The 23,317-nt window shown below is 41.3% G+C and overlaps 1 protein-coding gene across 7 annotated transcripts in view; it reads right to left on the minus strand.

The window, feature by feature from the left end:
* The window catches only part of FGD5 (FYVE, RhoGEF and PH domain containing 5), a 103,447-nt gene that overhangs the window by 61,377 nt on the left and 18,753 nt on the right, over positions 1-23,317 (minus strand). For all 7 annotated transcript variants that reach the window (XR_007379300.1, XR_007379301.1, XM_048957438.1 and 4 more), the window contains exon 2: positions 16,847-19,742. Coding sequence is in view for 5 of the 7 variants with exons in the window: in XM_048957436.1 (XP_048813393.1) it covers positions 16,847-19,742 (2,896 nt within the window). In the remaining 2 variants the exon portion in view is untranslated. The remainder of the gene's footprint in view (positions 1-16,846; positions 19,743-23,317) is intronic.

Consider the following 23,317-nt stretch of genomic DNA (forward strand, 5'->3'; position numbering starts at 1 on the left):
TATGTTCCCTGCCTCAGTAGTAATCATGAGTGGAAAATTGGTGTGCTCTCAACTGTAAGGTATGTTTGTGAATGTATTCCTGGGCCTCTCTGTTACACTTTATGATAGTTTCTAAGTATGCATCCCTTCCCACAAGTATCTCTTTAACCATCTGCAAAGCATCTAGTTAGACTCTTAGATGTGCTGGCAATGTCCCTTCAAATTCCAGTGTAGTGTCATCTTTTCTGTTGGGACATATTTACAAAATATTTCTGCCTTGTAACTAAACTAGCTCCGACAGCGTAAGTGTGCTATTTGTTGGCCAGGCTACAGCGATTCTGCATCTCCCTGAAACAGTGAAAACTTTGGTGTATGGTTCAGGTTTTGCAGTTTTAGCCCCACAGCAATCCCTCCAATGTGTGACCTATGAGCAGGAGGGAGACTCCTGTGACTGAAAAAAAGGACATAGCAAGTGTGATGTGGCCTTTGAGTAAATCCAGATTCCTCCATCATACCTCCTTCATTCTCTTGCCTCCCTTAAAAATTCCACTTCAGCAATATAAAATGCACTTCCTAGGGAAACTGGAGACTGGATGTCTTTTCATGAAAAAGCTCTCCCTCAGGAATCCCAGACCCTGGAGGTTACTGAGAGGGTCTGGGGAATGGAAGACTTCCCTTTAGTCAGGGAAGAGGTGGTCCGAGAGTGCCGAGAGTAACACCAATATTCATAAATATATGGGACCCAATGGGATGCATCCACGGGTGCCGAGGGAGCTGGCAGAGGTGATTGCTGAACCTCTCTCTATCATCTTTGAGAGGTCTTGGAGAATGGGGAAGATGCCTGAAGACTGAAGGATAGCCAGTGTCACTCCGGTCTTCAGAAAGGGCAAGAAGGACGACCCAGGTAATTACAGGCCAGTCAGCCTCACCTCTGTCCCTGGAAAGGTGATGGAACAGCTGGTGCTGGATGCCATCTCCAGACAACTGGAAGAAGAGGAGGTGATCAGGGTTAACCAGGCAGAGGTCATGCTTCACCAACCTGGTAGCCTTCTACGATGTTGTCACTGGCTGGGTGGATGGGGGGAGAGCAGTGAATGTAGTCTTGATGCTGAATGTAGTTTTGATACTGTCTCCCACAACATCCTTATAACAAAGCTGAGGAAGTGTGGGAAAGACGAGTGGACAGTGAGGTGGGTTGAGAAGTGGCTGGCTGGCAGAGCACAGAGGGTCGCCTTTGGCGGTGCAGAGTCCAGTTGGAGGCCTGTAACCAGCGGTGTTCCTCAGGGGTCGGTGCTGGGTCCGGTCTTGTTCAACATCTTCATCAGTGACCTTGATGAGGGGAAGGTGGCCACCCTCAGCAAGTTTGTGATGATACAAAGTTGGGAGGATTGGCTGACACACCTGAAGGCTGTGCTACCAGTAGGTGAGACCTGAGTGGGCTGAAGAGCTGGACAGTAAGAAAGCAGATGAGGTTTAACAAAAGCAAGTGTAGAGTCTTGCACCTAGGGAGGAATAATTCCATGCACCAGTACAGGCTGGGGCATGAGCTGCTGGAGGGGAGCTCTGCGGAAAGGGACCTGGGTGTCCTGGTAAACGACAGGTCGGCCATGAGCCAGCAGTGTGCCCTTGTGGCCAAGAGGGCCAATGGCATCCTGGGGTGCATTAAAAAGAGCGTGGCCAGCAGGTCGAGGGAGGTGATCCTCCCCCTCTACTCTGCCCTGGTAAGGCCTCATCTGGAGCACTGCGTCCAGTTCTGGGCTCCCCAGTACAAAAAAGACAGGGATCTCTTGGAAAGAGTCCAGCGGAGGGCCACAAAGATGGTGAAGGGCCTGGAGCATCTCTGCTATGAGGAAAGGCTGAGTGATCTGGGTCTGTTCAGCCTTGAGAAAAGAAGACTGAGAGGGGACCTGATCCAGGTCTATCAGTATCTAAGGTGTGGGGGGCAGAATGGCGAGGCCGGACTCTTTTCAGTGGTGAATGGAGACAGGTCAAGGGGAAACGGCTGGAAACTGCAGCATAGGAAGTTCTGCACCAATGTGCGCAAGAACTTCTTTACAGTGAGGTGACGGAGCACTGGAACAGGCTGCCCAGGGAGGTGGTGGAGTCTCCTTCTCTGGAGATGTTCAAGACCTGCCTGGATGCCGACCTGTGCGACCTGCTGTAGGGAACTGCTTTGGCAGGGGGTTGGACTCGATGATCTCTGGAGGTCCCTTCCAACCCCTACAATTCTGTGATTCTGTGATAATCACAAGAGTGTAACACCATCACCTGTCAACCTGAGTTAGACTCCTCAGAGTAAATCAGTTCCTTTTTGAAGTAGGTTTCAAAGTACATTAAGACTCTAAAGCATGGTAAGAACAAATGCAGCACTTAAGGAACCTCTGTTTTTTTCATATTTGAACTAAGCCCCTTACTTACTCCATAAGGTATACACAATGAGAAGGATGATCCTAGTAACTAATACTCAGAGGTCAGCCAAAGGATATCTTGCCTAATGACTTCCAGAAATAAAGTCCAGGGTTTGCTCAGGTTTTAACCATTGTGACAGCATTCAGTTAATTCAGCTCTTTTCTACATACAGTATCTCTGGCTTTATTTCAAGTCACATATCCAGCAGTTATTAGTTCAAACTGTCTTTCTCCAGCAGTTACATCCTCATTGCATAAAATTTAAATGATATAAACTCAATGCACTGGTGGTAATTAGAAGAAGCAGTGGGGTGCTGAATGGCTCTGTTTTATTAAAAATGATGATTTATTCTCTTAGTTTTGCCCCATTTATAAGTAATTTTTGAAGTACCTACTGCAAAAAGAAGGCTCATTATTACTACAAGAAAATCAAAGTCAGAATGTATTTAAAGAGAATAAAAGGAAATGCCTATTAGTGCAGCGTGTGTTTAGCCAGTCAGTTCCTGTTATGTCAGACCATCAAGACAAATATTGCAGCTGAAGTCTGAAAAGAGCAGGAAAAAAACAATGTCTGCTAATAGCAAGCGTAGCCTGACAAGGCAAGGTAACAGACTCTAAGTCTGTTCTCTAAGGCATAAGCTGTTTGGTAGCCAACATCAGAAAGGAGTTGCTCCTCCTGCCATTAGCTTGTCTATTTGAAGTTTACTCTTTCTTGTATCAGTGTGGAAGAGGAGAAGTGGATTTTTGGTTAGCTGCCTAAGGCCTTTGCTTTGCTCTGAGGAACCTCAGGGACAAAAATCTCCCACCTTCAACAAATGCTTCTGGAGACACCAGTGGACCTGGTGCAGGTGTAGACCGCGAAGAGAGGGCAGGCAACAGAGGAGCACGCATGTTTAGGCTTCATCTCAGGAAACGGCTCAGTCTTGGACAATACAAGTAGAAGAGAAAGCCTGGCAGTGAAGTTTCACTAGCCATAGCACAGTGATGGGATGGATGGGCACATTAGGCTGCTTTTGCCTGGAGTCACACACACAAAACTGCGTGGCAAATCTCATGCTTGTGGCTGAGCCATAGGTATGCCAGAGTGCACAGCTGTCTGACAGCACTGTTCACCTCCCTGATCCTGGGGCTTTAAACTGCTAAGAAAAAAAAAACAAACAGTAGGAGCTGGACATGCCTGAAAGCAAAACAGAGCTTCCTTGGGCCTCAGATGAGTGGCACACCTCCTCTGTGCTCTCTCAGCCATACCAGAGAGGCTGTAAGCTGCTGCGGCTTTAGCTTGAGCTCAACCTGGTCCTCCAGCCCTTGTCTTGCATTTCCTGTAAACACAGAACACTTCCTCCCCAGAGATGACCTGGCAATGACCTAGTGATGGCTGACGCTCAGCTGCACCGCGCCCAATTCCCCACCATGCCAAAAGATACAATGGGGCGGCTGATAATACATAATAGGTTATTAAAAGCAGCTCTGCCCTTTATAGACTTCTCTGAACACATTATTTATATTGCATGTTAGCCATCATAGAGTTCTTACTTTCATTAAATCGTTAGTTTCACAGGCACAGAACTTTGCTTTCCTACAGCACCAGCAGAGGTTTTCCTTAAGGTATCAGTGCAGCTCTTGGTATGCTTTCCTTTTTCTTGTTTCCCTTGCTCTGTTGTTCCCCAGCACCCTTGTTGTTCACCATCTCTGGTCACCTTTTGCTAGACTGAATCGTTGCAATGCTTCAAAACCTGAGCTGAGAGGAGTGAAGCCCTGAGTGCTTGGCAGTGATACTGGTCTCTTTTTTTGCTGTGAAGTTCTTCTTCCTTCCCAGAGTGCAGGCCATATGTCTGCATGATGTTGAAACATTCCCCTCTGCACATCTATCTATGGACAGAAGAAAACAAGGAAAATGTCCACTAATTATCAAGGCAGGTTTCAAGGGTTCTAATTAACGAGCACCTTCCAGTCACAGCAAAAGTAGCTCAGACAATGAAACTGCTGAGCACTTCTGCTCTATTCTCCTGTACTACCTTCGTGACAGTTTGATCTTGGATTTTGTGATGTAAAACTGGGAGAGTTTAGTGGAATCACTTTATATTTGTGATCCTTGAGAAGAATGACACCCTCTGATTTCACTTTGATCCCTCATTTCTCTCACAAGCCATTGGCACAGTAGGCCAACCAAGTAGAACTGAATTGGTAAGGAGAAGATACTCTGTAAAAAGTGACCTTCAAATAGGCGGTCACCTCAGAGTATGAGATGTACACCTCTCAGGAGAGACCACTAGCTGGAAAGTGAGACTGAAACCCCTGCTGTACTACAAATTCTTTTTTATCTTCTGTGCCATTAGCACGCTATGACAAAGCTTCTTCTCAATGTTTTGGCCGTCATCAGTATAAAGTGATTAACCCCAGAGCAAGTCATGTTTAAAATACAGGTAAGACTGAAGAGTTTGGACACTGCTGATTCTTACCAGCACTTAAATGAGAACTGCTCTGGTTACTTTTCTCAAGGCACAGTTTCTGTTCCTGCTGTTGACTGCAAACCAAAAGGGATTGTTACGCTATTGTAGTCCTGTCCTTATGTCAGAGAGGGACAAATACACCCAGGATCATGTGTTTTCAGCACAGGGTAATGATTACATTCCTGCAGCCAAGGATAGACACAGATACCTATGTGGATCCATTTAACAGTTTGTTTGCTAGTGTTGCTGCTTTTGTGAGTGAGGGAGGCTTCTTGAATTCTAGACCCTCAATAGCTGTTAGGCAGGCAGTTGGCTTGATATCTGCACAAAGAAAGACACATGCTGAAGAATAGCAACAATTTAGGCAGTGTTACTTGCCCCAAAAAATTGCAATTTACCAAAAAAGTGCAGATAAACACTTCAGAAAATTTTACATAAATCATTTTGTGAGAGTTTTTCAAATAGTGCTGAGCAGTCAAAGACATATTTCTAGCACACAGTGGGCTTTCCTGGAGATGCTCAGTGTTTGTGAACTGTCAGGTTTGATATAAAGTTATGCTGTCTTATAATAATAATATAGAGCTTTAATGGTTTAAATAGGTAAGAATCTGAGGCCACATCTGTTTGGAGGGTGCACAGAGTGGCTACTGACTACATAAAGAGTATCTCTGCAAGTCCTGTTCGTTTCTTGGCATCTTTAGGTTTGTACAACACAGCAGCTGCTCTGTTACACACACACTCCTGAAACTCAGAATACTGCTTGGACTACACTATTGATCCTGGAATCTAATCTGGACAGAAATATGAGTAGAGGTCAATTATGCAGATGTGATCATTACAGCAGGGAATGATCCAACTCATCATAATCCTTCCAGAAAATTCAGCCTGGCATAACTATTAAGTGATAATAAAATTGAAAATTCAAAGGCGGATGCCAGGTTGGGAACAGCATTGGTGGAATGCAGACACAGCTGAAACTGAATCAAACATCATTTGCTGCCACCAGAATTTTTAATGATTTTCTTAATAATAGAAATCTCAATTCTTGGCACCCAGTTCCAAGAGACAGCAGAACTGGCTGAAGACAGAGGACTTGGTTTTGTGGTTCATATTCTTTGATTTTTTAAACTGTAGTTATGTCAAGAGAAAACTTAAAATTAGTACTCCTAAAACCACTTAGATAACAGAGAAAACAATACCTCCAGCGAATGTAATGACAGTTTTCAGTTTTCCTTTTCTCTCAAAAGAACAGATTTTATTCCCAAATGAAGAAAAGAAGCTGTGACATGCCACTAATTCTTCATAATGCCTGAATCTGATATCAGAGTTACAAAATACATGAATTTCTTGAAAGTTCTGCCTTGCTTAGACATGAAACTACAAGCACCTGATATGATGAGGGCAAATAAGAGAATTACCTCTAAGCACTGTTCAAGCATTATTCATTTTAATTTCATTCATTCAGGAAGTAGAAGTTGGTATTGTGTGGTATAGGAAACAGTAGGAAACCTGTGATTTGTAATTGTCATTTCCAAAGCAGAGCAGAAATTTGTAATGTGCAGTTTCAAGGTATTCCTTCCAAAGCAGTAACAGCATCACTTCTTCAGATGTAAGAGTGCCTACATGTGCAGTGTGAGTGCCTTTAGTAGCAGCTAGCAAGTGACTTTCACTGTTCTAATATTTCTCAGCAAAGAGACCAGTGTGGAATATGAAGCACAGCCTTCTGCCCTTTGGGGCAGGAAGAAACAGCCAGCCATAAATGCTGTCAGCTCAGGAACTTGTGTAATAGGGTGGCAAGAAGCCATTGCCCAGCTATGACAACTTGAAGCAGGAATATAAAAGACAAAAGCTGGCACTCATCAAGGGATTTTCTGCGGCTTAACCTTGATTGTATCTCAGTAATCAAGTGTTCTGTTACAGAATTTAGGATTTGCTCCGTATTTATTGTTTCAGTTTCCAGGGGAAAAGCTCTTTCTCTTTTTATGTGAGTAGTGCAGGTGTCTGACAGTATATGTTTAATATGGAGAGTAAGGCTGTGCCTCCATTACCATTTTTCCAGTAAAATTAGTGTGTATGGCCTAGGTCAAGAATCTAAACCTAGCCTAGCACCAGGAAAGCAAATAAGTTTTGCTAGTTTAGCTATACGAATCGTGTCAGAAAAGTTCCTGGACCAGTGTTTAGGAGAAGGACGTGGAAGAGGTCAGAGAGGAGCTACGTAGTATTAAAACAAATCAGCTTAAAATGTGTTAGCACCCATTTTGCGTTTCAGTGTGGACTGCACAAGGCCATGTGGTGATGGGCTGTACACATGCATCATCTGACTTATCTCTGTGGTGCATCCTGCAACTATTCTGTGCTCCTCTTACGCTGTGAGAATTTCCCAACTTTTCATCATGGTTCCATACTCTGAAGTCCCTGTCCCACCCACAGATTTCATGGTTCAAGTGATGCCATGTGTATCCACACAAAAAGTTCATTTGATACCTTGTAAAACAGCACTATGCTATGGTATTGCTTTTCTTTATGTGTTGATGCTTTCTGATGTGACTTGTCCTCCTGTTCACCTAGCTTTTCATCTGAGACTTCATTTTACACAAACTCTGAAAATCAAACGCTCCAAACTGCTTAACAGCATAAACTGGTGGTGAAAAAGGTATTCTATCTGTTATGTGTAGAATGGTGAACTGTGATTATTCCGGTATCTGAGATATTAGTTGAGTTTGTGGAGGACGTTCTGGAACTTCTAGAACAAGGAAAATTATTTTTGAGCTTCAGAAAACTGAAGATACAGCATTTTAGATGTTTAAGAATGATAATGAATGCATAACTCTGTGCATTTCTTGTTATGTTGAGACCAAGACCTTTGAGTTGTGAGAAACTCGGTCCTGACTTCCAGTGATCTGGGATAAAAACCCAACCTAGGCAAAATATGGACTGGGTTTTCTATATACTGGCTACAGTACATAAACTGTATTTTCAATTTCTTAAACTTCTGTCAGAACAGAGAAGTTGTTCACATAAAGCACTTCAGTGAATTTTTCCCTTCTGGAATACATGCCAGCTTGCTGTGTTTTCAAGTGCTAGTCTGAATTGTCAGGGCAGACAACTGTTAAATAGCTGCAGATCCTCAGAGGCAGAAGCCAACTGAACATAACAATGTACCTGAAATGAACATCTGGCACAGTTTTGTTTTCTTTATCCAGATTCCATTTATGTAGTCACTTTTCTGACTACAACACATCTACCAATGATTTTCTGACTTCTGGATCCAGTTAGCATAAGATGCCGTATTTCTTGAAAAGAAAATGTCTGGTGACAATACACATATCACAGATTGGAGACTAGTGGTATGTTCCTGATTATTCTGTCTTTGTTTATTTTAGGCAGCATAACCCAGTCATTAAAAGGTGGAACCAGAGTCTTTTTGTTCTAAAGCTGGAGAGTTTTTGATAGCAGATCTCTCAAAACCTGAGCTGAAAACTGCTGAGCTGCTGTAAGCATCAGACAACAAGCAGACAAGCAGTGTGAGGAAACTCCTTAATGCCCAGTCTCTGCAGTTTTAATGCTCCTGAGCTCCTGCAAACCATAAATATCCATAAATATCTCCTTATCAGAAAGGCAGGCATGTTTGGTTGTCTTTCCTGTCAGTTTTCAGAGAGACTGGAGATGGGAGGAACTGATAGCACTAAAAAAACTCTTCATGCTTGTCCTTCCAGAAGGGATTCCCTTTGGACCTGAAAGCACATATTCGACTCAAGACACAAGCTACTCTTAACAGGAAAACAAACAGCTCATGGAATTCTAAACTAATCAAGATCTTACATCTGGCATTTCTTTCCTGAGATTTGGGATGAACATCGAATGAATAAAACTTTCTTATGTTTCAGAGATAAACCCAGTCATTAGCACATAATATTTCCAGGGGAGAAACAGTTTAACTAATACGCAAGAATGAATGAAAGTGCTCAGTAGTTCTACTCGGCTTCCTAAGACATCAGTTTCAGTTCCCAGATTAAAATGAGAGCTGGCTGCAGTTTTGCTTGCCTACAGCTTTTTTTTTTTTTTTTAAACTCTGCAAATTAAACAATCAGAAAAAAAGAAAAAATATTGAGAACTACAGGATACTGAAGCAGTATTTTTTTTCTTAGAGCTACTATCAAATGTCAAAATAAATTGACATTAAAATACACATTTTCATTTTTGTTGTCTCACTGTATGTCACTCTCACTGTGGCTCTTTTCCCTGAGCGTGCTCACTGTGATGTGTTTTAATGTCACTGCCATTGTCTGGATTTTTTTAAGCCTGAAAATAGAAAGGCAGAATGTTTAAAGGATAGATTCTGAGATGCTCAGTTCAAGCTCTTAGATTCCTTATCTGTTACGCTGTACTGTGTGCAGTCCACTGTGTCTGAAGGCATGTTATCCTAAGGAGGAGAGCTCTCTGAGCTCTTCTAGCCAGAATAAGACCATAATCCGTAACCTGAAACATAAGAGGGTCTACAAGCCTCAATAAGAAACTTTGATCAGAGGCACTGGAATAAGTACATCTGCCTAAACGCCCAAAAGAAGATGCAATGGCTTAATATCTAAGGTTTTTAATCCAATTTACTAAATAAACTCAAGACACAAGGGCAAACTGGTAACAGACTCAAGAAGTATTTAATTTGAGACAGCTGAAAATGGCTGGCTGGAGACTGCTAAACATATAACTGAGAAACTACCGTGTCCCTTGGTACATTGATACTTATCGTATCTTTATCTTTTTTTATTTTTTTTTTTTTATCTATATCTTTACTAAAAAATAAAAAATTATAAATGAATAAATAAAGGACAAATCTGAGAACATCCCTTTGATACCAATAGGCAAAAGATAAAAGTTGGGGTAGCAGGAGTCTGGCAGACCAACAAAAAGTGTTCATGGATGATAGGTCTCCTTACTCAGGCCTTTGAAGGATATCAGCTAATTAATTCAGTTAATTACTTAAGTGAAAGAGTTCCCGTAAAAGCTCTGTAACAGGGATCCTGGGAAAACAGGACAGTGCCTCTTAAATATGTTCTTGCATTAACTCAAACTGGTACATTCAGCTGCTATTAATTGTTATGTCACTGAACAGCCACTCTTAAGGCAGCTTTTATGTTAGCCCCCTTTGGGTCTGTAAAAGCAAAGTTCTTGCAGGATAATTAAAAATGCATTGTGCATCATGAATAACTGTTGAATGGCACAGCAAACCGTAAACTGCTGGATTAGACTTGTAACAACAACAACTTCTATTGCATTTTTAATACTGTAGGAATTGTAGGAATCTTATAATTAACCAGTGGATTCCACAAAGACTGCAGAATTGCCTCCCATTCAGTAAATCTCAGTCTAGCTCAAGGAGGGGGCAGGAGGGCAGAAATGCATGCACAAAACAAGCACTGACAATAAGAGACCCGACCATTTCAAAAAAGGCTGTGTTTTGTCAATCATCAGTCTTGTCACCTTGTCTTCAGTACATACTTTTTCTGTTTCGTGCTAGGAGTTCTTATATGACTTCTTTGATTTGTGAACATCCCATACAAATGTGCTGTATGCAGCAGGTTCAGTCTCCCTCTCATGGAACACCACTGGAAATAAATTTCTGTCTATGTAACTAAACCAAAGAAGATAAAGAGTTATTCCCAGGCTTATATTCCTTCAAGACATGAAGAAGCCCACGGGCGTACATATTCCTTCTCTGCGCTGGAATTTGATCAAAAAACTAGCCAGGAAAATGAAATCAAGTTGCTAATAATATCATCACGTCCTCAGGCTTGGGACGCCTTCCTGAGAGGTATATGGGACTGTGATTCCTCATGAACAAAGCTGACGCTGTATCCAGATGCTGTGACTGAGCAGTGGCAGCCCTCTGAGGCTATGCTGTGACAGATCCTGGGTGCAGGATGGTGAGATGCAGTGCAGAGTTGTGTTGGGGAAGCATGCTGGTTTCCTGTAATCCAACACCTGCATCCCCAACATAAACCAAGACATACAGTTCTGTGGATAAGAGGAAAGAGGAGAGGGGCCACGCTGCCACTGTAACCTTGACATCTAAAGCTGGACACGTATTAAAACTTCTCCTTCTTCACTAACAATATAACATTACCAGTACTGTCTGGAGACACTTTTCAAAGGTGCCTGTGTGAAAACCTCTGCCACCAAAGAAAGCTCTGCCATCTGTTCTTACTGCCTTTGAAAGACAGTTCTCCACCCCTCCAATACCTGACAGTGCACGGTGAAGCATGCCATGTGCCCAGGTGGAGCACCAAGCTGTTATCTCCTGCGGACTGTTCACTGTCTCTGAGCAGATGGAAATCCTGCATTAACTGCTATCACCTTCTAATTCCCTGTAGTAATTCTGACAATTCTAAGGTAAACAGAAATAAATACATGACTCATGTCAGAGCTAGCTGTGGCTATTGTCAAGAATTTCAATAGACTATGCACAGCCAGAAGTCAGGGTATAGCACTGGGAGTCCTTGTCCTGCAGTCAATTTAAAAAACTTTCAGGTTTATGCTGCAAAGTGTGACAGTGGGTGAAAGTTGCTGAGATTTTATTTTCCATCATATTCATCAGATCACAAGTGAAGGTGTCTCTCCTTTAGGCTCAGTGTCTGTTCCTTCTTCTCTGTGTTTGAACAACAGCAATTCTGCCATTATGGGACTCACTCCTATCTCCAGACTTCCATGCTTAAGGAATGTCTGTGGGGCCTTTGCAACCTTGCAGGTTTTTTACATGTTCTGCATTAGCTTCCCTGGCTGTATTTTTAAGAATGTGGGCTCTGGCACATCTTGAAATTCATAGTAATACAAGATCCAGAGTGCAGCACAAGTTCCATTCTGAAATAGAGAAAAACTGTATATAGGTTTCTGTACATATGTGTTTTTGAAGATAATTTGTGTTTCTCTTGAAAAACCTATCACAGTGCTTATGAACACTGTATTTCTCCTTTGCTTAATAAAAGTCAGGAGAATTCAATGCAAGCTAGCTTAGCGCAGGCATAGAGCAGGAGTTTATAGAGTAACAAACTTGGAACTGAGTAGATTAAGCAGCTAGGATTTGTTTTTCAGGGAAAGCAAAAAAGAAGAAAAGAGGGAACATCTATCCCAATAAGTTGAATCTATTGTTCAGAGCCTAACTCTGCTCTCAAGTTTCAGATGCCTTAAGACCTTGATTGTCTTCAGGTCTAGTCTAGAGTTAACTTGTTTCCACTCTAAATGTGGAGTAAAATATGTAAAAAAGTCCCTTCTTGGCCACTGCTGTTTTGCGTGGATTACTTATACTAAATCTTCCATTGCATAATGATCTCTACACATTCACCTTATCCTTCATATGTATTTAGATACCATACTGTACTTCTCTGACAGTTGATGATTTTGTCTTATATAAATGTATGTGCTTCTCATTAGAAGAAGAGAGAGCCAAAGATAAAACATTCTGGTTTTGTTGGTTAGAAACATGTGCTGTGTTGCAAAAAGTTCACTCTAATGGTTTTAATTTCACCTTAATCATAAAAGCATATGACATTTTGAGTAGCATTGGTATTTAGACCACTTTTAGGAAGAGAAGTCATCTCTCCTATAAGGAAAGGTTGATGGAACTGGGCTTGTTTGGCCTGGAGAAGGCTGCAGGGAGACCTCATTGTGACCTTCCAGTACTTGAAGGGAGTGCATAAACAGGAGGGGGAATGGCTGTTTACAAGGGTGGATGGTGATAGGACAAGGGGGAATGGTTTTAAACTCAGGGGAGGTTTAGGTTGGCTATTAGGAGGCAGTTTTTCCCGCAGAGGGTGGTGAGGCACTGGCACAGGCTGCCCAAGGAGGCTGTGGATGCCCCATCCCTGCAGGCATTCAAGGGCAGGCTGGATGTGGCTCTGGGCAGCCTGGGCTGCTGGTTGGTGACCTGCACACAGCAGGGGGGTGGAACTGGATGAGCATTGTGCTCCTTTGCAACCCAGGCCATTCTGTGATTCTATGCAGACCACCCTGAGCACAGTTTTGGAGCTAATCAGTGACTGATGACCTGAAGAGATCAGAGAGGATATAATCCCTTAAGTGGCATAATTTGTTAGAACATAGATTGATGAATCCAGTGGTGAGGTAGAGGGCACAACTGAATAACCACTGGAGAGGGAAACGATTGTTCACCCACTGAATTTTTCTACTTCTAGAGCAGGAAGATTTGCACTCCTTATAGCCCATCAGCCATAGGCAGTAGTTCTATTGCTGCATAATGGTAATCTGATTCTGGTATACATTTTAAAATCAGTCTTCAGTAACACAGTCATGCCTAGGCCTGGCCCAAGCAGAGGCTGACTAAGGCTACATAGAAAAGAGCATTGCTTACAAAGCACATAATGCTGCTGGCCCATGAAACATCATCTCTAACACCAATGTATTTCAAGTGCTGTTTTAGCAGTTTCTAAGCACCTGTGTATTCCTGCTACAAACTGTCCATGTTAAAGGAAATGTCTCATTTACAGGATACACATAAACCACAGAGTCTTCCTTGCTTTCTCCTAAAGACAACTTTTTCCTTTAGGAATGAAGTTCATCTTCAGAGGAACAGGACACAGAGGAAGTGACTGTCTTTGCACTACAGCTGTGAGGCATCAGTAGGTGCCTCCTGAAGAGTAGTAGAAAGTCGGAGCCTTGGCAATAGCTTACAGGCACGAGTCTGCAATTCTAGAGAGTTATTCGGAATTACCACCGGCCTTAGTGTAATAACACAGAGCACTGGGATCTCAGCATCACAGTGGGCTTAGCTGAGGAATTGCAGGTATCCACCTTGTATTCCTTTATTCTCCCTTTTTTCCTCTCTGGATTTTGAACATCTTAGCAGAGAGGAAGACTGAGACTTACCAAACTAGGTAATTCTGAAGTATGGACTCTGTTCCTGATGATATCTAAACCTTGACAAAGGACTCTTAAAAGCAACGAATGTGGCACTGTGGAAGACTATGAAATGAGTGTCAGAGGTTTCTCTTTTCCAACCCCCTGATTTTAACACAGTCTGATGTTAACATGGCTGATGTTCTGAATATCCAGAATTATGTTACCAAAGCTATTCTTTAAGAAATGTCCCAGAATACTTTAATCCTGATGGACTTTCATCTGATGACAGCCTAGCCAGTTACATTATGGGACTGCTTTGATTTAGAGCTGCTGCTTGAGAATCAAGGCAGTCCAGTAAGTTAGAGTGTGTTGTCCAAGAGATGGGGGGAGTTATGTTCTCCTTTCAGTCTAAAGGATTGGTTTGTGTTACTTTGCACTTTGTAGTGGCTAGAAGTGTAGCAGGCTAGAAAATGACTTCTTGAAAGCAAATGCAAGCAATCTGATTCATTTTAAGTGGACTGAGGAAAGATGACAGGCATTTTGTCAAATTCTACTTACGTCCCATTGTATCTACGTTGTACAGAAATCTATATTGTCATATACTTTAATCACTTTAATTATTAATACCAGATTGCTAAATTCTGGGGATACATGATAACTTCTCTCTGGGGAGCAAAATTCCCAATTGTATTCCTGCAGTAATAATTGTATGTTAAGATCTATTTTGCACAGTGTCATTATTGGACTTTTTCAATAAATTTGATTGGTTCCAGTTAGATCAGTGATTTAAATCTATTATACGCTGTCTTTCCTTTTAAGCAAAAAAAAAATTAAGCAGTCAGTCTTATCTGTCATTTTCTGTAAATCTCCCATCCCCTTTTCCCCAGCCAAGTACTCTAGTGGATGTTCTTGGATTGTTATAATCTTTTATAGTATTCTCACATTCTGTTCTCTAAGACATAATAGAAGATTTGTTCCAGGCCATTCATCAAAAGTGTAGCAACTGCATCAGTTACCAGCAGATAAACATCAGTATTCTGCAATTGAATGTACCAAGCAGATGATCGTAGGCTCAAGTCTCATGTATTACAAGAGTTTAGTCCAACACACTTGTACTCTCACATGGCTGAAATAATCCTCAGGATATGAGGAGGCTGGAGCTCAAAGTTGTTGTTATCCCTGTGTGGCTGTGGTAGCGCTGTGTTTGAAATCATATTAGAATGAATCAACTGAGAGATATTTTAGAGAGGACTGCTTTAACAAGAAATAAAACATACATGCCCATTCGTCATGTATGAATGTGTAAATGCGTTCATGTACAGGTACTTCTATGATTTATTTTGCTCTTAGAAGAGCAGACCATACACTGTATTTTCAAGTATATTATACCACTGCATGTGGGATAAGCATATGCTTTTCAACAAATGTTTTCAGGCATGTTTTTGTTCAAAACATCCTGACAAATACAGCAAACAGTAGTGTTTCATCAGCAATATATATATATTGCTGTCTGCCTGCTGCTCCTCCCTTCACTCCTGTTATCTTGATGAAGTTGTTGTTCAGAAGAACCTAACCTTCATTTCTTCCATGACAGAAAAAACTGCTCGCACAACAAGCAGCAGCCTGAAAAACTATGTTCACGCCTTGACCTTGAGACTTCCTGAGCCGGTTTGGATTGGCTCTCCCCTTGAAACAACAGGCTTCCACAGGAAGTTCATAAATGGACCCAAGTCACAGCAATTTACGTAGTTTTAATATTTTTAACTTGGTTCTACAAGAACTACCCAAAATGGGCGGTGTTTCATGGACACAAAGAACTGGCCAATTTTTCCAAGACAAAACATCAGTGAGCTGGGCTCGATGCGAACCTTTGTGTGACTAATAGACTGTCAGACCCTGCTAAGGCAGCTTCTGCCAGGTACCGCTTGGGGACGTGGCAGTGTGTTGTGAAGCTGCTCTGTACTCCATGTTCCAGTGCCAGCACCACTGGCATTCCCAGCACTGGAGGCAACCCACATTCCAAAGAGCTAAACCACAGGTCTGCATCCCAAACTCCCCACCTTCAGGCACATGTACTCCTCCCTTCCTCCAATTCTTGCCTCACAAAAAGACGAAGTGCAGTACATCACTCTTGACTTTGAAACAGTCTGCAAGACTCTGATTTAGACGTTTTAAAGACAGTTCTTTCACTCCTCAAGTCTGAAATATCTTTAAAAGATCTTCATCTTCTTCACACATGCTAACAAAATGTGACTGCATTAAAAGACACTGCTTTTCATTCATTTGCTTTGCACCTTGTTTTCTACCTGTTATCGTGAGCTTAATGGAAAATACCATTCTTATTCACATCTCTGCACTCCAATGATTATATGCCATAATCTGTCAGTAGGAACATAATGACGGAATGTTAACTCAACAGTCTTGAGTGCATTACCCCTATGTAACTATGAAAAGAAGTAGTTTTGAAATATTTTCTTGTTTGTAAATAAACTAATGGTATGGAGAAAGACTATTATTCATGCTAGCTATGCATATGATTTTAGAAGGAGTTATTTAATTTGTTCAGAAATCTGCAGCTCTATCAAACGTCCATAGTGACAGGCTTTAAGGCAACTTATAAAATTAATTGTATAGCCTAACTTTTTCATGGTTTGGGATTTTCTGGTCTATACTTAACTGATGCACCTTGAAAGACAAATTATATATATGAAAATAAATTCATGCACATACTGTTGCTTTGAGGAATAAAATGATGCAGGCAAATATGCACTTTTTTTTCCATTCCGTTAAGCAGTCAGAAGCATTTCTTACTAAAGAACAAAGCATGTTTCACCCCCATCCTTCCACACCCAAGAAAGCCACAGAAAGCAGATTCATTGGACAAACCAGATATTTTAAAATGTTCTTTGGCTGTAGTTACAAACCATAGGATCTAGACCTACTGGTATTCCTGGCATGCATTTACAATATATAGAGTTAATTTGATGTCTGTTTTTTCCTCTGGTAAAGGTTTATTTTGTTTTCTTCCAATATTGCTTTTCAACGTTTTCTGTGAGGAATATGAGGCAAGCAACATGGAGGATCTGCCTACAGTAAGGGATGCCTTGCTTCTTTGGCCAAGATTAGCAGGTCTTACATAATAATTTATTACAGTACCTTTCTGTTTCCTGGTCCATGGTTTGCTGCTTGTTCTCAAAGCCAGTGAAGCTGCTCATATCCACATAGCCGTCATTCTCATTAGCAGCAGATAATGCCCTGCTGGGATCTTCAAAAAACTCAGTGAAAGTTCCTGCTCTGGTGGATCTTCGAGGAGGAATCTGTATATTTTCATAGTCAGAGTTCATAGCTGGAATGTTCTCATATTCGGAAGTGTCAGCATTGGGAAAAGAAATTGATCTAGGCTTTGTTAATGGGAGTGGCATGAAAGGAGGTCTGGACCGGTCCTCAAAGGATTCCACCCGTGACACACTCCTGCTGAAGGACTTGGGTGTTCCTTTTCTCTTACCATCCTTATAGAAAAGAACAGTTGAGGGAGACTCAGACGCACGGAGCTTCCCCACATGTGACTTCAGTTGAGGTGAGCTACTTAGAGTCCTGTCCAGCTCCATCAGCCTTGGAGGCCCATGATAACTGGACTCTGATGAGGACCTCGAAGAAGAAACATTAACATCTACATGGATTTTACTTTCAGTTTTCTTCTTGAATTTTAGAGTGAGGAATCTCTTAAAGGAAGATTTCTTTTTCTTGGAATACTTATCAGGTGACTCACTCTCTATCAAAAGCGAAGGGGAGCTTTTAGTGATTGGCTTTTTGGTGATGTAAGCAAGTTCAAAAGGAGGTGGTATATCGACAACTGAAGATGGAGTAGATACAGCGCCTGACGAAAGATTTCCTTGGGAAAAGATATGTGAAGAACCATTGACACAAGGCAAAGATAAGTTGTCTTCTGTCTTTTTCATTCTAATATCGCTGAGTACACAGCCATCACCCTCTTTGTAAATGGAGACAGGTATCTCTCTCCCTTCAACGGAATAAGACCGAGGATATAAAATAAAGCGTCTTGGCTTGGATTGTAATGCCTTGTTGTCTTCCACTGTTTTTCCTTCCACTGAAAATGAATTATTGCTTAAGTCTTCAGTCCCAGAACTGTTGCAGGAAGGTGGTAAATCGCTTTCAGGACCACCTTCTTCTGGAACTGTTTCTGGCACATAGCCTGGCATTTTCCCAGAAAGTGACCGTGTTCTAGTGACAATGCTTTTACGATCAATGGGCAGTAAGTTGCTTTCACCATCCATGCCTAATTCATCCCTTTTACTGTGATCAGCTCCTGAATCAGTCTGCCCTTTATGAGTGAATTCGTTTTCTGCAGGAAGTACATAAGGGTCATCTAGGGAATCACTGCCAGTTTCTCTTCTCTCTGATTCTTCAGGCACAATGACTACTTCAGGGAGTACTAGATTTTCATGCAAGACATTTCTGGTCCCGTGTTCTACATTCATTTTATCATGCTGACAGACTTCTATCTCTCCCTTATGTGGGACTAATTGTGTTGGACTTAGGACACTTTTGCTGAGACTATCTGTTTCTACCTCATTTCCTTCAAGTTGCAACTCATCTGACTTAGAGGCTTCTGCAATGCTTTCATTATGTTCTTCAGCAGACATGTCTTCCAGCTTTGGCTCCATCCCTGGACCACTAGGGAGGGTATCAGAGATCTGACCATCTTCTTTTGGACAGGTCTCTTCTGTTTGCAGATTTGTGGGTACTTCCTCACCATCATCATTCTCAAAAGGAGCAATTTGACACCCATCATCAGTACTCTCCGCATTCACAGTTTCTTCCTCTCCTTTTCCAAAGTCTTCGCCTGCTTCACAGGCTACCTCTGATGTCTCCTCACCTCTCAGGTCAGTGATCTGGCAGTCATCACTGGCATTTCCTATGTTTGTATTATTGTGTTTGTCTGTGTCTGCTTCTTCCACTTCAGCTGCTGCTGGATGAGTGGAATCTCCCAGATCATTTTCAGCACTGGGTTCACCTTCAGGCAATTCTAAGCACAGAACTGTTTTCTCACTGGCTTCATTGCGCAGCATGTCAGGACTTGTACAGTCATCATTTTCTAACTCCTCTTCCATGTTCAAATCAAGCTCTGCGTACACACTATGATCACCATCATGTGCTGGACATCTATCTCCCTTTCTTAAAATCTCAGGCACTTCTTCCTCCTCTGACTTCTCCAAACTTGGGATTAATTCAGCTGCAGTTAGTGGTGTTAGAATGATATCTTCACAGACATTGCCCTCATCTCCATTCAAAATGTTATCACCATCAGTCTTATCATCATTGTCCTCAACCAATTTGAGATTGTTAGAAATTTCTTCCTTGCTTTTGGTTTCACTACAATCACCTGCAACATTCTCGCTTTCATCTACATTCTTGGATACGTCATTATTCCCACCAGTGGCATCAGAGGGCTCTTCACAGAATGCTTCAGATTGGCCACAGTCTCTGGTTGATGATACACAGTCTGGTTTTATTGGTTCAGCAATATCTGAAAAGTTATGGTGCTCAATTTCTTGATGGTCAGCATCCGCATGATAAGGAATGTTATCTTCTTCCTTCTCTGCTGCTTCTGGAATTTCCAAGATTTCATTGTCTGCAAAAGAATCTAGGCTCTGATCATGCTCGTGTTCCAAGTCATTGCAGTCTTCAATGGTCAGCTGAGTTTCAGGAAGTACAGTGTATTCATTATCCGCCTCAGATTCTGGGCACTCAGCACTGCATTGATTTCCATCATACAACTCTCCGTCAAGACAGAGAAGTTTACAATTTGAGCATTTATTTAAATTATTGTTGGCATTAACACTGGATCTGCTCTCTGTGTCAGTAGAGAGTTTTGGCTTGGGAGCAATAGGTGGTTTGGGACCCCTAGACATAGAATTTGGGTTATGAAGAATATCAGACCTTGGCAGTGAAGGAGAAAATTTGGAGATGGCTACTGGAGAAAGATGACCAATAATTTTTGGTTTCGGTGCTAGTGGTGGCTTTGTGATTTCTGGAGAAAAGAGAGAAAAGTCATATTAGTCATCTTGGTCTCTTATTAAAGCCACCAGAGCATACTCTACAGTAGACTTTTATCTTATACCAGTTACTTGTAAAGTGCAACAAGTCCAGCCAATAAAAGACGCGTCTTTGAAAAGAGAACTCTGCAGCAGAGCATATGTACTGTGCTTCCATGTGACACTGCAGCTATTCCAGGGAACATGGTTTAACGTCACAGCTGAAATGAAACGAAAGCATAGCTGCAAAGAAAAAAGGTGTAGAGCTGCAGAGCCAAAGATATATCATTTAAGATGGGTAGCAGGGACACTTTCCTGTGCAACCTGCTCTAGAAAACCTGTTTTAGCAGAGGAGTTGGACTAGATGTTTTCTAGATGTCCATTCCAACCCCTATGATTTTGTGATTCTGTGAAGACTGAAAACAAGCTAGCTCTCCCTCACTGTTTTTAAGACAACTTAATAGTCATATATGAACACTGGACTCACAGTACACTTTATATACTACAGGTATTTCGAGCTGATCCTTGGTCCTGAAATTAATATTCTTTACATAACTAAATGAAATGCTGAAAAGGTGCATAAATAGGCAACAATAAGAATTCTCAATTATGAGATTTTAGATGAAATAAAATATGCAGTGTGAAGAAGCAAAAATACCAAATGATTCCAAATGCCGATAAAAAGAAGGTTTCTATTCTTACTAATGTTTTCTAGCCATCAATTGGTAATTACATGAATAATCAATCAGAAATCTCTATTTATTATTTTATTTTTTTATTTAAATTAACAATCATTGGTGGAGTAAAGGGAAGATCTCCACTGTAAGGAAAACCACGTGACAGGACAATGTGCCATGAGAGAGACAGGAACAATTCTTTGTGCAAAGTCATCATGTCCTATACACAGGGAATGAGGGGCAGGATCTCAACTCAAGAGATGCCATTTGGGATATGGCCCATGTGGATGTTTGATTAGGTCTTGAGAGATGTAAGAGACCTTTTTTTTTTTCTCCTTGATCTTTCTAAACCTGCTGAAATTTCCTCCAATACAACAATGCTCACAATTTGGCATTCTGGTTTACTCTGAAAACAGTGTTTCTAGAATTATGAGACACAAAAGAGACTTCACTTAAGTTAAAACTGAGCTAATGATCTCAGATCAGCCCAAAGGAACGAGAAGTCTGCTCTCATGAAGCAGCTTTAACATAAACTGTTAGAATTATTCTGCGTATGGGGATATATCTGACCTAGGTTCATCTGTGCTGTACACAAATGCAGAGCTAATAATCACTACTGCTCAACATACAAGCATACAAATTATGAAGCTGGTCAACTAATGCTATCTAGAAGATTACAAACAGAAAATAATACAATTTGTCATTTATTTTGACTAGTAGCATGCCAGTCTTGTATGCAAACATTTACTTACTAGATAAAGCACAACATGTTGTCATTCTTAAGTATGCTGTTTTTTCTACAGGGTAAATAAAACTAGTGTTGGTGGTTGAACTGCAGCCAGCTTCATCAGGTATCTCTTCACATTTGCTCTCAGCTGGGAACTCTCCCACTTAGGGGAAAGATCTCCAGGAATGAAGTAAGAGAAGGGTGGAGAACATCAGTGTATGGCTGGAGAAAGGTCATTCAGCACCCTGTGATGTACTTAACAGGAGTGAGTTTAAAAGATATTGGCTAGTTAAACTGCACTGAAAGTACAGGTGCTGAATGCTGAACAACTGAGGAATTTGATTTTATTATGAACTTGTTGAGTATACAAAAAAAAGCAATTTTTTCATAGCATAAGAGAAAATGATTTTACAGCATACTGTGCACTCATTAAATATACCTTGGTTTTGGAGATGTTGCAAAGGAGTTACAGAAGTTAGAGAGTTTTTGAAGACTGCTAAGGTATCTGATATATAGGAATTAGGTAAAATGGCAGTACTAGATGTCTTTGCTGAATTTGCTGAAGCATTTGTATTTTCCAATGTCCAGTATATGCTAAGAACCTTTGACACAGAACAACCAACATGCAGGTTGTGCTGAGCACAAAAGGAGGTGTGCTTTGACAGATCTGCTTTTGTTATTTGCACCTTCGCTTTCAGCTTGTCGTGAACATCTACAACCTGTGTGCTGATCAAACAGTTTAGGCTCTAGAAATAGATGTCATCATAGTTTTAACCTGGAAAGGAATAGCTTCGCACTATCAATTAACTTCTGGGAATAGCCAAGCCAATTTTTCTAGTTCCAGGTAGTGATCACACCAGTAGTTCTGTACGGTCTTTCAGAAATCATCCTTTTTAGCACAAGATCCCTTCAGGAATGTAGACACCCTAAAAAGCCCTTGTGTTCTGCAGACCCTCGACAAGCACAGGATGGCCTGCTGTTCCTCCTTTGATTCTCTAACAGCAGCCAAGCCTCAGACTATGACATAGGATTAGGAAAAAAAAAAAAAAAAAAAAAAAAAGGTGAACAAATTCACAAATGAGACTTCTTGTATTTCTGCTGCTCAAAGCTGTGAATCCTGAAAACATCAGTATGTGAGCTGACCTGCAGAGATAGGAGGTATGCAGATCATTGGCTTTGAATAACTTGGTTCATGCACAGAAAGAGGAAATAGAAGATTTAAAGCAACTTGTGGGAAAGGGGGGAGAAAGAACTGCATATTCACCCGTCTGCAGTACAGCAGCGTGTCCTCTTGTTCCACAGTATCCACAGCTGCTTTGAGCTGCAGGGCACATGTCTTATTGACATCACAGAATGAAGTAGCTAATCATTCTCTCTGGATCACTTCAGAAACGTGATGCGCCAAGCACTTAACTGTTACTGAAGTGCCATTGCTTTTGTTGCACCATAATTAAATCTGCAGTAATTCAAATCTGCAGAGTAATGAAAGCTGTTACCAGTTACAAACAGGAAGTGAATAGGGTGACTTGAGTATCTTGTAAGCCTGTCTCCCCAGCCAAGCCTGCACATGGCCTTTTTAAGTCAGTTGTTGCAATGACTGAGCATCCTAAACTAATTTTCTGGTAGTAAACAGATGGTAGCATGAGATTTTAGAAGCTATAGCAGAGTCTTCACAAGAAATCAGCACTAGAACCTTTAACACCCTAATGAGGCGTTTCTTAGGACTTCTCCAAAGAACATGGCTTTGAAGGTATTATAACATTTTCTTCAGTGTCTGGCTTTTCCCAGGAATGTCTATCTAAAAGTAGGACACAAATAATACCTACTTTGTTCCTGGGATGTGACAAGGCTGAGCACTCTGGTCATTCTCATCCTTGTTATTATTAGTGCCTGTACTGAAAGACTGTGCACGGAGAAAAAGACTGGCTTATGGAGAATGCCTGGATATTTAAAGCTTTGGTTCATAAACCAACTTGACATAAAACAATGCAATGAACTCATTTTCTCTATGCAAAATAACCATGAGCACATCCTCTTTATATATCTATATATATAGCTTGAATTCAGTTACCCAATTTCCCTCCAGTGGTAAATTTGTGGCAGAATCAAGTGATCTTGAATTTTTCTACATGCTACCTTCAGTAACACTGCACAGGGAATAAATTAT

This window comes from Lagopus muta, chromosome 11 (assembly GCF_023343835.1).
Source record: "Lagopus muta isolate bLagMut1 chromosome 11, bLagMut1 primary, whole genome shotgun sequence".
Lineage (NCBI taxonomy): Eukaryota > Metazoa > Chordata > Aves > Galliformes > Phasianidae > Lagopus > Lagopus muta.